The sequence below is a fragment of the Nerophis lumbriciformis genome, linkage group LG35 (genome assembly GCF_033978685.3).
Source record: "Nerophis lumbriciformis linkage group LG35, RoL_Nlum_v2.1, whole genome shotgun sequence".
Classification (NCBI taxonomy): domain Eukaryota; kingdom Metazoa; phylum Chordata; class Actinopteri; order Syngnathiformes; family Syngnathidae; genus Nerophis; species Nerophis lumbriciformis.
In genome coordinates this window covers 18,737,501-18,752,635 of record NC_084582.2, presented here as the reverse complement: position 1 = coordinate 18,752,635, position 15,135 = coordinate 18,737,501, and the positions used below count along the sequence as shown (strand labels likewise).

The 15,135-nt window shown below is 39.5% G+C and overlaps 1 protein-coding gene across 1 annotated transcript; it reads right to left on the bottom strand.

The window, feature by feature from the left end:
* Positions 1-3,151: 3,151 nt before the first annotated feature.
* Positions 3,152-14,495, bottom strand: fgf20b (fibroblast growth factor 20b). The gene is made up of 3 exons (XM_061927704.1): positions 14,140-14,495; positions 13,950-14,053; positions 3,152-6,147 (listed from the first exon to the last, which is right to left on the bottom strand). Exons 1-3 carry the CDS (start codon positions 14,429-14,431, stop codon positions 5,902-5,904), a joined length of 642 nt encoding a protein of 213 aa, XP_061783688.1. The 5' UTR covers positions 14,432-14,495; the 3' UTR covers positions 3,152-5,901.
* Between the last annotated feature and the right edge of the window lie 640 nt (positions 14,496-15,135).

Sequence of the window (15,135 nt, the reverse complement as noted above, 5' to 3'; positions counted from 1 at the left end):
AAAAAATATATTTTTATTAGTATTTATTTAATATACTAACAGCATTTCATGATTAATATTTATAAATTAAGATTCCTAGTAAATGACACAATAATAGGCACACATTTGATTGGTAAATCATAGTGTAACAACCTGGAATGACACTTTATGTGTGGTGTTGGAGTGGTAAATTTTAAATGTGCTTTATAAATAAAGTTGATTTGATTTGATTTGATTTGTCCGACTTTTTGTGTGGCTGTAAACGCATCACTGGCTAAGTGCCAAATGTGCATGTGTTGGCGCAAGTGAGAAAGAGCGAGCGGCTGCTGTTGATATAACAAAGTTGCTTTTGGTCTGGTTTGTACTGCAGAAAATGACCAGTTTTGCTAGATATAATTTTTTTCACTAATGTTTTGGTGATGTGTTTATGGCCGACAATAAAGAGTTTTGCTCAGTAAAGTGTTCGATGGAATTCATGTCCTCAAAGCGTCTCGACAGATGTTACAATATTTGAACAATGATGACGAAAACTGTTTTCTCTGTCGTGTCCGTGTGTCCAAAATTGTTATGCGCTTATTTTTTTATTTGATTTTGTGCGTGGCATAGATTTGCCATGCGCAGAGGACGCTTGAGCAGTGCGCAATAGCACAGGCACGCACCTTAGAGGGAACGTTGCATACAATGTGTACTTTTACCCTGATACATTTCCCGCAACCATCTTCGTTACTCCAAAATAAAAGTTGAGCCGGTGACGTAATACATGCTTGTTGTCATAGCAATGCTAAGCGCGAAGAAGAAGAAGTACCGCTATAGTAACATAACTGTGGTATCGGAATAGTATTGGTATCTGCAAAATCCAGGTATTGGGATTGGATCGGAGGTGAAAAATGCAGCTCAGCTGCATCCCAAGTGTTTTTACACACTTTGTTTAAATGCTTTTACTTTTGATACTTCGATACAACAAATATTAGGTACTAAAGTTATATTAAAAAAAAAAAAAGACTTTAACTTCTACCTAAATCATTTTCTGGTCAGATACTTGTACTACTTTCAAGTATTTCATACAAGACTGTGCATTTGTTTTGCTTTTTTTACTTTTGCAGTTCTATAATGAGTATTGATTGATTGATTGATTGAGACTTTTATTAGTAGGTTGCACAGTGAAGTACATATTCCGTACAATTGACCACTAAATGGTAACACCCGAATAAGTTTTTCAACTTGTTTAAGTCGGGGTCCACTTAAATTGATTCATGATACAGATATATACTATCATATATACTATCAACATTGTGTCACATTCTGGTTTTGGGTATTATTGGCTGTGACCCCAGGATGAAGAGATGGCAGGCAAAGTACAGGTAAAAATGTATTTAATGACAAAACGAAAATAGTGCAGCAGGGAAGTGCCAGGAAGAATAGGAAAGTTATGCAGCATGAAGGTACAAAGTAGAAAGTACAAATGATACAGAGCTGGCATAAATAGATTTCAAATTAGAGTCAAGCGAGGGAGTCAGCGTTTAAACTAAAGTGGTGACCAGTAGAAGAAAACAGAAATAAGAGCGCTGGATAGGAAATAAAACATAACACAAGAAATTAGTATTAACTGTCGTTAACTATCATGACAGTATGATTAGAATACATACATATTGTTAACAAATATGGAAAAAAGGTCACATAAGTATTACATTTTTATAGTGTATTTATCTTTTCTTTTTTTGTTTTTTTCTCATCACGGATTAGAATTTCAGGATGTGGATGGCGCCATAGTGACTCTACATGCACCTATATTCAGATCCTCACCAGAGTATAACAGGCAGCTTCTTGCCACCCATCAACAAATGTTTGCAAACCTGCTAACCCCATCTGTCCTACCATTTTTGCACACCTATGATGTATGGATTTCTTTGGAAGATGGGACTGGAATGATAAACACACCTCGCCCATTACTGGTGTGGAAGTAAAGGTGAGGAGAGACATTATCACGTTTGGAGTTAATATCATGATCGGCGTGTTTTTGTGCACATGCACACAGCTTCTAATTCCCTGGATGCTGCTGACATGAATTGATGACAGAGGCATGTTGTTGTTTAAGGTGTGCAAGTGGAAAGTCCCAAAGTTCCATTCACACACACACACACACACACACACACACACACACACACACACACACACACACACAAACACACACACACACACACACACACACACACACACACACACACACACACACACACACACACACACTTTAAAAAAAAGAGAGGGAGCTGGCAGCGGGGTTTGGCTCGGTGCATGGAGACATCCCCCCTGGCTCGCCATCACACGCACACACGCACACACACACACATCACAGGCCGAGCTTTCATGCTTCGGCACAGATCTTCTCCCAACCGTGGAGAAAACTGTGCACAGATATGAGAATGTGGCATCCTAAAAATATATCACTCAGCTGTTTTGTATACTATAGCTTATACACAACTTATCTGCACGACACCGTGGAGGCCTTAGGTAGCTCCTTCAGCAAGGAAGGAGCGCTAACACAGGTAACCGCCAAATATTGCACTTATTGTGCAATCATTGGTGTGCGCTACTATTGCGTATTTATTTGTTATTTTCTTACCTTCCTTGCATTGCTTTTTACTCTTTCATTCAATTTACTTAAATGAGTCATGTTTACTTTTTGCCTTATACATGTAGTATGCACATCAACTCTACATGTTCCTATTCTACCCTACAATGAGAGTCATATATAAAAACAGATTGTTACATCGAAACTTCTCTAACAGCCAATCAAAACTGGGCATCGTTGTCTTCAGTGCAATATTCATTATTGCGTAAAGATAATGGGACATTATTCACTCTTATTTGGAGAAAAAAAGTCCTAAAGCTGTCAGTCTGATAATCTTTATCACTCTGACCTCCACTTTTATTCAGCCACTAACTTGTGCTGCAAGTCAACATTGTAATTGTGGGCCCATCGTGGACTTTGAGGTTTTTATGCACTTCTTATACAAGCGCGACGGTACCCATGAAGAAACACAACATTGATCTTGCAAGCAAGTTTATATGTTGAAACTGTGGACGATAAAGGCATCCGCTCCATTTTGCTGCTTTTTAAAATCACCTTGTTAGCTCGGGGTTTTGACAAGTTAAAAAAAAAAAAAAAGCGTAATGGTGATATTCTTATTTATTGTTTGACATGAATCACTTGTCTTATGTGGCCTGGCTGGAACTGACACTTGTGATGAAATGCACTGAGTTACAAATGTCACCAATATATTGTTGGCGGGTACAGTAGTAGGAAGCTTTCCTCAGGATAGACAACAAAAATAGTACAGTGTATCAATCTTTACATCAGTGGTGTCCAAACTCATACTGAAAAATTCGAAGATGCAGGAGGCCATTTTGATATAATTTTAAAAAAGACTTAAAAAAATAAAGCTTTACGTTATAATTAGCATTAAAAAAAATGTGCCTTTTTAAAAAAAATTACATTTTTGGTCAATTTTAATCAATTATTTATTATTATCACAGTAATCCCTCGTTTAACGCTTTTAATCGTTATCGGGCATAATCGAGATAAATACATTTCCGAGAAGTAGAAATCCTTAATTATAAATCAAATATTTTCATAGCTGGAGCATTAAAAAGCATGTTTACAACCTTCTACATACATTTTTAACATTATGAGAACCCTCGAGACATGAAATAACACCCTATAGTCGCCTTAACATTCTTTTAATCCAGTATAGGAATGCTTCCTGAGGCTGAGCCAATCAGTAGCCAGGATACTGAACTGCCGCTCGAAATGGTTTGGTCTCCTCTAGTGGCAAATACTACTGTAGTATTGATTTTTTATCCCCAGTCATTTGTATGCTTGAAAATAATTAAAGGGGAACATTATCACCAGACCTATGTAAGCGTCAATATATACCTTGATGTTGCAGAAAAAAGACCATTTATTTTTTTCAACCGATTTCCAAACTCTAAATGGGTGAATTTTGGCGAATTAAACGCCTTTCTAATATTCGCTCTCGGAGCGATTACGTCACAACATGACGTCACATCGGGAAGCAATCCGCCATTTTCTCAAACACAGAGTCAAATCAGCTCTGTTATTTTCCGTTTTTTCGACTGTTTTCCGTACCTTGGAGACATCATGCCTCGTCGGTGTGTTGTCGGAGGGTGTAACAACACGAACAGGGACGGCCCAAAGATGCAAAAGTGGCAAGAAATTGGACGTTTGTTCCGCACACTTTACCGACGAAAGCTATGCTACGACAGAGATGGCAAGAATGTGTGGATATCCTGCGACACTCAAAGCAGATGCATTTCCAACGATAAAGTCAAAGAAATCTGCCGCCAGACCCCCATTGAATCTGCCGGAGTGTGTGAGCAATTCAGGGACAAAGGTCCTCGGTAGCACGGCAAGCAATAGCGGCAGTTTGTTCCCGCAGACGAGCGAGCTAAACCCCCTATCGACCCTAGCTTCCCTGGCCTGCTGACATCAACTCCAAAACTGGACAGATCAGCTTTCAGGAAAAGAGCGCGGATGAGGGTATGTCTACAGAATATATTAATTGATGAAAACCGGGCTGTCTGCACTCTCAAAGTGCATGTTGTTGCCAAATGTATTTCATATGCTGTAAACCTAGTTCATAGTTGTTAGTTTCCTTTAATGCCAAACAAACACATACCAATTGTTGGTTAGAAGGCGATCGCCGAATTCGTCCTCGCTTTCTCCCGTGTCGCTGGCTGTCGTGTCGTTTTCGTCGGTTTCGCTTGCATACGGTTCAAACCGATATGGCTCAATAGTTTTTTTTTTGTTTCTTCTTCAATTTCGTTTTCGCTACCTGCCTCCACACTACAACCATCCGTTTCAATACATTCGTAATCTGTTGAATCGCTTGAAATCCGAGTCTGAATCCGAGCTAATGTCGCTATAGCTTGCTGTTCTTTCCGCCATGTTTGTTTGTGTTGGCTTCACTATGTGACGTCACAGGAAAATGGACGGGTGTTTATAATGATGATTAAAATCAGGCACTTTGAAGCTTTTTTTAGGGATTTTGCGTGATGGGTAAAATTTTGAAAAAAACTTCGAAAAATATAATAAGCCACTGGGAACTGATTTTTAATGGTTTTAACCATTCTGAAATTGTGATAATGTTCCCCTTTCATTTTTGACCAAAAAAATGTAGAATATATTAAGTTAATTGGCAACACTAAATTGGCCCTAGTGTGTGAATGTGAGTTGGCTCCCAGAGGGACAAGCGGTATAAAATGGAAGGATAGATGGATGTCTAAAAAATATATTTAAAAACAAAATTGCGATGTGGTGAAGCTGCAAGGGATGACTGCATTTTATTTTGTATCTCTTATTTAAACCACCACACTTTGGACACCACTGCTTTACATAGGTCATATAGTTTCTAGTGGTTTCTCTATTGCATGTATCTAAATGTAAAAATATATTCTGAAATAAATAAATATATAACATAAATATATGTATCTAAAAGGAATAAATAAACCATTACACGTTTGCTCTTCTTTTCAAAAAAAACAAAAAGTCAGTGATTTCCTTCAAAGTCCTTCGGAATAGACCAAATCAACCCCCAAATAAACATGTTCCCACGGTCTCCCGCCAGTGGGAAGGCCGCTTCCCTTTGGTTTCCTATTCCACGCAGGTACTTTGAGGCTCTTCCGTCCACACAGACAAATGAACCCCTCATGCCGAGCGTGCAGACTGACAAAGTCAGACAGTCTAGCCTGTGTGCGGCCGCTGAGAGATGCCCGTGCATTCCTCCGAGGGGCCCTGGGTGCCTTTATCCCTGCCGGTTGGGCAGCCTGCACCGCCTGCGTCCATCCGCTCGCTGCCTGCGAGGGTGGCAGCAGTAATCCCCGCCCTGAACCTACAGGCGGGTCTCAGCTGTGGCCCAGGATGTCCCTGTACAGCTCTGGCACGCGATCAGGGTCAACAGGCCTGGGCAAGAAGTGTGTGAATTTCTGATGCCGCCTGGATTTAGTCCCATCTCTCGGTGTCCCATCTTTGTTCAAAGCCACAAAGTAGCGAGTCCCTTTGTCTCCGTGTTTGTAGAGGTTGGACGAGTATGTGTTGTACCAGTTCTCCTCAAACTGCTCCCTGAAGACGCATTCGGCTGTCAGCTTCTCCTGACAAGAAAGAGAAAGAATTTAAGGCCCACAACATTTTCAAACATCTGTCCTACGATCACAGCGTTTTTTAAAATAGCTTGTGTACGAGGGCCGACGCGCAGGAACGTCCTTACGATGTAAACACAGATATGATCCAAAACACATAAACACCATAAAACACATGCAACAGGAAAGTGCTGCAAATACTTAAAGTCTGCAGTATCAGAAATAACTGCATGAGAGAAAGGAAGTGAGGCAGGCGAGCAGGGGCGCCAAATCTGAGGAATATCCATCTTATATTTTATACAAACCCCCGTTTCCATATGAGTTGAGAAATTGTGTTAGATGTAAATATAAACGGAATACAATGATTTGCAAATCCTTTTCAACCCATATTCAATTGAATGCACTACAAAGACAAGATATTTGATGTTCAAACTCATAAACTTTATTTCTTTTTGCAAATAATAATTAACTTAGAATTTCATGGCTGCAACACGTGCCAAAGTAGTTGGGAAATGGCATGTTCACCACTGTGTTACATGGCCTTTCCTTTTAACAACAATCAGTAAACGTTTGGGAACTGAGGAGACACATTTTTTAAGCTTCTCAGGTGGAATTCTTTCCCATTCTTGCTTGATGTACAGCTTAAGTTGTTCAACAGTCCGGGGGTCTCCGTTGTGGTATTTTAGGCTTCATAATGCGCCACACATTTTCAATGGGAGACAGGTCTGGACTACAGGCAGGCCAGTCTAGTACCTGCACTCTTTTACTATGAAGCCACGTTGATGTATCACGTGGCTTGGCATTGTCTTGCTGAAATAAGCAGGGGCGTCCATGGTAAAGTTGCTTGGATGGCAACATATGTTGCTCCAAAACCTGTATGTACTTTTCAGCATTAATGGCGCCTTCACAGATGTGTAAGTTACCCATGTCTTGGGCACTAATACACCCCCATACCATCACAGATGCTGGCTTTTCAACTTTGCGCCTATAACAATCCGGATGGTTCTTTTCCTCTTTGGTCCGGAGGACACAACGTCCACAGTTTCCAAAAACAATTTGAAATGTGGACTCGTCAGACCACAGAACACTTTTCCACTTTGTATCAGTCCATCTTAGATGAGCTCAGGCCCAGCGAAGCCGACAGTGTTCCTGGGTGTTGTTGATAAACGGTTTTCGCCTTGCATAGGAGAGTTTTAACTTGCACTTACAGATGTAGCAACCAACTGTAGTTACTTACAGTGGGTTTCTGAAGTGTTCCTGAGCCCATGTGGTGATATTCTTTACACACTGATGTCGCTTGTTGATGCAGTACAGCCTGAGGGATCGAAGGTCACGGGCTTAGCTGCTTATGTGCAGTGATTTCTCCAGATTCTCTGAACCATTTGATGATATTACGGACCGTAGATGGTGAAATCCCTAAATGCCTTGCAATAGCTGGTTGAGAAAGGTTTTTCTGAAACTGTTCAACAATTTGCTCATGCATTTGTTGACAAAGTGGTGACCCTCGCCCCATCCTTGTTTGTGAATGACTGAGTATTTCATGGAATCTACTTTTATACCCAATCATGGCACCCACCTGTTCCCAATTTGCCTGTTCACCTGTGGGATGTGTTTGATGAGCATTCCTCAACTTTATCAGTATTTATTGCCACTTTTCCCAACTTCATTGTCACGTGTTGCTGGCATCAAATGCTATAGTTAATGATTATTTGCAGAAAAAAAAAATGTTTATCAGTTTGAACATCAAATATGTTGTCTTTGTAGCATATTCAACTGAATATGGGTTGAAAATTATTTGCAAATCATTGTATTCCGTTTATATTTACATCTAACACAATTTCTCAACTCATATGGAAACGGGGTTTGTAAAAGGGCTGCAACGATCAATCAATTAATGTGATTAATTTACGAGATGCTTCGATTAATCGTTTAATGAGTGCAACTAACAAAAATTGGTAGAATATGCAGACATAGTTTCCTAAGTAAACACACATAAGAGTGGCGGGTGCTGGCATCTGTGCGGCGGTTCTTTTTTACATTTTTATTAATGCACACATGTTAAAAGTCAATGTTGGTGATGTGTGTTTATTAGAACAAACAGTGAAGGATACGGCAAGCAGAGAAATTGTTGATTATTTCAACTATTTTCCGTAATTTACTCTACCCTACCCTTCCTCTACCCTAAAATAATGTGTGTTATATCCGATTCCTCGATTAATCGAACAAACTAATCAATAAATTATCCATCCATCCATTTTCTACCGCTTATTCCCTTTGGGGTCGCGGGGGGCGCTGGAGCCTATCTCAGCTACAATCGGGCGTAAGGCGGGGTACACCCTGGACAAGTCGCCATCTCATCACAGGGCCAACACAGATAGACAGACAACATTCACACTCACATCCACACACTAGGGCCAATTTAGTGTTGCCAATCAACTTATCCCCAGGTGCATGTCTTTGGAAGTGGGAGGAAGCCGGAGTACCCGGAGGGAACCCATTTGATTACTAAAATAATCGATAGCTGCAGCCCTACTATATAGTACTAGAGAGTAATATGACCTCTTAATGAATTAGGGCAGGGGTCTTAAACTAATTTTCATTGAGGGCCACATTGCAGTTATGACTGCCCCCTTGAGGGCTGCTTGTACAGTGAATATACACGAATATTAACACTTAATTGCCTCAAGATGTTATTACCGGTACACAATTGCCTATGCATGTTTGCTATTTTCTTAATGAACAAATTGATGTATAATTTGTTTTGGAAACATAAGTCAAAGTGACAGCGGATATTTAGGGATTTTTGATAACAAAAAAATGCTTTGAAAATGTTGTTACATGATCAGATAACATGAAAGTTTAGAAGGTGTGCTGTTTCATCAAGTACTTTTTTTTTTGTCAACATTGAAAGAAAAAATACATTTAGCAAGAAAGATAAAGTGCTTTATTTGAGCAGATTATGTCCAGGCTTCATGTGGGCCAAATAAAATGACATGGTCGCCCGGGGTCTTGAGTTTGACATGACAAGCACTAAGGCATAAACTAGGCCTTTGCCACAGTTGACCATGCGTACTATCTTATTACAGAGGTTAGACAACTGGGTCTGCTCTTCAAGTCCTATCTTGTTCACAGGACATACTTTGTTGAATTTGGGAACTGTGTCTCTGACCTAATGGGTCTGACCTGTGGGGCTCCTCAGGGCTCGATTTTGGGACCCCTATTGTTCAACATGTATATGCTGCAACCAGGCCAGCTAATACGCAGCTTCAATGTGTCCTATGTGCAGATGACACACAGATCTTCGTGTCAGTGACGGCAGGTGAACGTCAGCCTGTTGAGTCACTTTGTCACTGCATCAAACAGAGCAGTGTGTGGATGCAAAATATTTTTCTTAATTTCAGACAAAACTGAAATAATTGTTTTTGGCACAAAAAAGCAGAGAGTATTAGTCACCATGAGACTCTTCCCCTGAAGTCTACTAATTCAGGTTTGAAATCTCGGGGTAATTATGGACTCAGACTTGAACTTTAACAGTCATGTTAGGTCAATAACATCAGCATCATTTTACCACCTGAAAAACATTGAAAAATCAGAAGAAAAATGTCCAAGTCAGACTTAGAAAGACTCATCCATGCCTTTGTCTCCAGCAGGTTGGAACAGTGTTTTTCAACCTTTTTTGAGCCAAGGCACATTTTTTGCGTTGAAAAAATCTGGAGGCACACCACCAGCAGACATCAGTAAAAAACGAAACTCAGTTGACAGTAAAAAGTCGTCGTCGCAATTGTTGGATATGACTTTAAAGCATAACCAAGCATGCATCAATATAGCTCTTGTCTCAAGTAGGTGTACTGTCACCACCTGTCACATCACACCCTAACTTATTTGGACTTTATTGCGGTTTTCCTGTGTGTAGTGTTTTAGTTCTTGTCTTGCGCTCCTATTTTGGTGGCTTTTTCTCTTTTTTTTGGTATTTTCCTGTAGCGGTTTCATGTCTTCATTTGAGCGATATTTCCCACATCTACTTTGTTTTAGCAATCAAGAAGATTTCAGTTGTTTTTATCTTTCTTTGTGGGGACATTGTTGATTGTCATGTCATGTTCGGATGTACTTTGCGGACGCCGTCTTTGCCCCACAGTAAGTCTTTGCTGTCGTCCAGCATTCTTTTTTTTGTTTACTTTGCAGCCAGTTCAGTTTTAGTCTCGTTCTGCATAGCCTTCCCTAAACTTCAATGCCTTTTCTTAGGGGCACTCACCTTTTGTTTATTTTTGGTTTAAGCATTAGATACCTTTTTACCTCCACACTGCCTCTCGCTGTTTCCGACATAGACAAAGCAATTAGCTACCTGCTGCCACCTACTGATATGGAAGAGTATTACACGGTTACTCTGCCGAGCTCTAGACAGCACCGACACTCAACAACAACACATCATTTGCAGACTATAATTACCGGTTTGCCAAAAATATTTTTAACCCAAATAGGTGAAATTAAATAATCTCCCACGTCACACCAGACTAGTGTGCCGCGGCACAGTGGTTGAAAAACACTGGGTTAGAATACTGCAATGGCCTTCTCACTGGGCTCTCTAAAGGAACTGTAAAGCAGCTGTAGTAAATGCTGCTGCTGGAGTCTTGACTAGAACCAGGAAATACGACCATATTAGTCCAGTGCTCAAGTAACTGTCCCGACTTCTTGCAGCTCAAAGAATAGACTTTAAAACAGCTTTAGTTGTGTACAGGTATTTTCATAGTCTTGTGCCAAAGTACATCTCTGACATGTTAGAGCCACAAAAAACATCTCGGCCTCTAAGAACTTCAGGGAGTGGTCTCCTGCGTGTGCCCAGAGTCAGGACCAAACACAATGAGACCAGTTTCAGTTTTATGCTCCTAAAAGCTGGAATGGTCTTCCCAGAAGATGTGAAACAGGCCTCAACCTTGGCAATGTTCAAATCCTGGCTGAAAACACTTGTATTTAGTTGTGTGTATGGTATTTGATCTACACTCTTTAACTATAATTTGAATTATAATAGTTTTTAAAATGGTTTTATTTTCTGGTTTTAATTTGAATTATGATTATTTTATCCTTAATTTCGCCTTCTTGTTATTTTCTGTAAAGCACTTTGAATTGCCTTGTGTATGAATCATGCAAATAAACTTGCCTTGAAAACTGTAACTTTTCATTCTGCCTACTTTCACATTCATGTATTTCAAGACTCACCAATGCATGCTTTTTTATGCTGTGTTGTATTGTTTTGTAATAGTTCATAACATGCTGTTGGCCACCGTACTTGTGCACCAAGATGCACCTTAACTGGATTAATCATAAACAATGTACACCGTGTACAGCCCAATTGTGGCCCACAGCAAGTGTAGTTATTATTGTGGAATTAAATTTTTTTTTTTAAAAAGGAACAAATAAGTGTCAGTTAACGAGAAAAAGTTGAAATGTTGATCATAGTAACACTAATATTAATACACTTTGTCGCCTGACACAAATCAGAGTAATCTGCTGTGATATTGATGGACAAATGTCCACATATATTCCGCACATACCATAATGTTTTTAGCCTTTTATAAATATCATACTGACACCTGCATCCTTTAATTTTTCTCGGAAAAAGATAGTAAAGTATACATTATTTTTATGTGCTTTTACTTGCATAATGATATGGCATCTAACTGCTATATGAATAATCTATACAGCACACATGTCATAAAATGATCTGGCCCACCACATCATTTTATGTGGCCTACGAAAGTCTGGAAAAAACTGCATACAATTGCATATATTTTCAACTTTAATAATATCTAATAATGTTAATATTTCTATATCAGTCATTCCAAACATGTTTTGTTAAAATGTTTAAAAAAATACTCAGATATCTGCCTGCCTTATATTTTTAAAGCAAGTTATTCATCAAATTGCACACTGTCAGAATGACAATAGAATGTACGGTAAAAAAAACAACACAAAAATAAAACTGACAGCTCAGTCCCCAGAATTTTACCTTAAAAAAGCAACTGCATGGGCTGCCAGCAGTTGCTTTTTTATTTTTTTTTATTTTTTATTGAGACAAAGACAATTTATGTATTTAATATTTCTTTCTTTCTTTCTTTAGTTTATTTCGAACATGAACACACTTACAGCATAATACATCACACAATTTCATATCATTTCATTTTACATCATGCCCGAGAAGGAGTAGGAAGAAGCAAAGCTTATTTAATCCTACCCCTTTCCCACTTCAGAGCGTTTACAAATATATAGAATCATTTACTGACCTTTTTTTTTTATAATAAAATAACATCTGTGAATTAGTATACACAACAGTTTTGTAATATGTAATTAATTAATTCAGTCATTATTAACATACTGAGATGAAGAATATCTTATTTTCAATAAGGTTGGAAGTATTTCTCATAATTCTTCTTCTTTGTAAGCACTATTATTTTGAACAACCTCTTTAACTGGATCATATGAGTACAATTTTTAACTTCTTTACTTAATCCATTCCATCATTTAATTCCACATACTGATATGCTAAAGGTTTTAAGTGTTGTACGTGCATACAAATGTTTTAAATAATTTTTTCCTCTAAGGTTACATTTCTCCTCTTTAGTTGAGAAGAATTGTTGTACATTCTTTGGTAGCAGGTTATAGTTTGCTTTGTACATCCTTTTAGCTGTTTGCAATTTTACCAAATCACCGAACTTGAATATTTTTGACTCAATAAATAAAGGGTTTGTATGTTCTCTATATCCAACATTATGTATTATTCTAACTGATTTTTTTTGTAACACGGTTAGCGAATGTAGCGCACATTTGTAGTTATTTCCCCATATTTCTGCACAACAACTCAGATATGGTAACACTAGCGAGCAGTAGAGAATATTTGTTTACCGTATTTTTCGGACTATAAGTCGCAGTTTTTTTCATAGTTTGGCCGGGGGTGCGACTTATACTCAGGAGCGACTTATGTGTGAAATTATTAACACATTACCGTAAAATATCAAATAATATTATTTAGCTCATTCACGTAAGAGACGAGACGTATAAGATTTCATGGGATTTAGCGATTAGGAGTGACAGATTGTTTGGTAAACGTATAGCATGTTCTATATGTTATAGTTATTTGAATGACTCTTACCATAATATGTTACGTTAACATACCAGGCACGTTCTCAGTTGGTTATTTATGCGTCATATAACGTACACTTATTCAGCCTGTTGTTCACTATTCTTTATTTATTTTAAATTGCCTTTCAAATGTCTATTCTTGGTGTTGGGTTTTATCAAATACATTTGCCCAAAAAATGCGACTTATATATGTCTTTTTTCCTTCTTTATTATGCATTTTCGGCAGGTGCGACTTATACTCCGAAAAATACGGAACTTACTATGGTATATTATTTTTTTTATTATTTATTTGTTCACTGTTATATTAGAGAGAACAAAGAAATAGGATACAATTGAAAAGGGGTCAAATTAAACAAGCTCAGCTTCTTCCTACTCCTATTTGTGACGTGCTGTAACGAAACAACTGGAAATATGTGATGAATTACATTGTGTTGTATGCGTGTTCGAAATAAACTGAAACTGAACTGAACTGAAATCTACAGACTTATTTTTTACAGTGTAAATAAAACATATATATATAATACTGAAATCAAATGCATAAATGTGTGATAATATTATGAAGCAAATCCATATTCATGTATTGTTGACTATTTCTTATAAATGGCCCTCTGAGCGATGTGGCCCCCCCAGATGAAAATGAGTTTGACACAGGATGATAAGAATAAAAAGAATGTACTTACAGAGCCATATAGCTCTCCTTTATCATTCATCCCCAGATAGAGTCCACTGTCCACTCCTCGAATGCTTATTAAGCCAACAGCCAGGCTTATGAATTCCAAAATCCCTGTAACAGAAGATGACAGTTGATTGATTGACAATGACAATAAATGTTCCATCTATGTGACAAATAATTTATTTTTTTGGATATACCGGAACGACTGTGGTCCTTTCTGGTCCCCTGCACGGTGCCATCCGGAAGTATCTCCAGATGGAAGCCCGTCCTGCAGTACAACTGTCTCCTCCTCAGGATCCCTTTGAGGTGCGTTAAATCCGCCGGGGTGCTGCGGGACAGCCGGTCCCCGGGTACGAGGTGCTCCCCCAGCAGGGTGGGACCTTCCACCAGTGGGGTCAGGACGAAGTGGGAGCCGACGTGCGTGAGCCCATCAGCGATGCCGTGCAGGACGCCTCCAACTTCCCCCAGAGAAGCAGCAGCAGCAGCCATCGCGTCGAGCCCCACAGTGGGCGAAGTTCACAGAGTGAGCACTCTTGCGTGGAAACGATCACTTATTGCATGTTCTCCGTTACAAACATGTCCACGCTGTGCAATGGCTTTCTTTCTCTCCACTGGCGCTCCCCCCTCTCTCTCTCTCTCTCTCTCTCTCTCTCTCTCTCTCTCTCTCTCTCTCTCTCTCTCTCTCTCTCTCTCTCTCTCTCTCTCTCTCTCTCTCTCTCTCTCTCTCACCACTCCTCACACGTACCTGGTCGTGACGAATGGCGGTGCCTGCGTGGGTCCGTGTGGAGGTAAGCGGATGCGTACAGGGTGCAGTGCGGAGCAGGCAGGTAAGGCTCTCGTGGGAGGTTCGCGCTCGGGGGTGGCGGGCCAGGTGAGCAAGGCAGGTGCAAAAGCAGAGACGTAGAAAGGGGGCGGGGCTGTCAGAGTTTTCAGGCAAGCCCTGGCAGACTTTGTCTTCCTTTTCTCTCCAACACACACGAGTCGTAAAGCTGCAGTGCACCAACATATTTTTTTTATAAAAGTATCAAAGCATCATGTTTAAAAAGGGTTTATTAAAACGATGTTAGCTTAGGGAGCTATAAATCCCAGGGAGACTTGAACTACCCATTGCTCGTCTTTGAGCCTGAGCGAAAAGAAGCATGGCGCGCCCCTCCTGGACTTCTTTTACAAGTTCCTTTCTAGTTCGTGGGTAT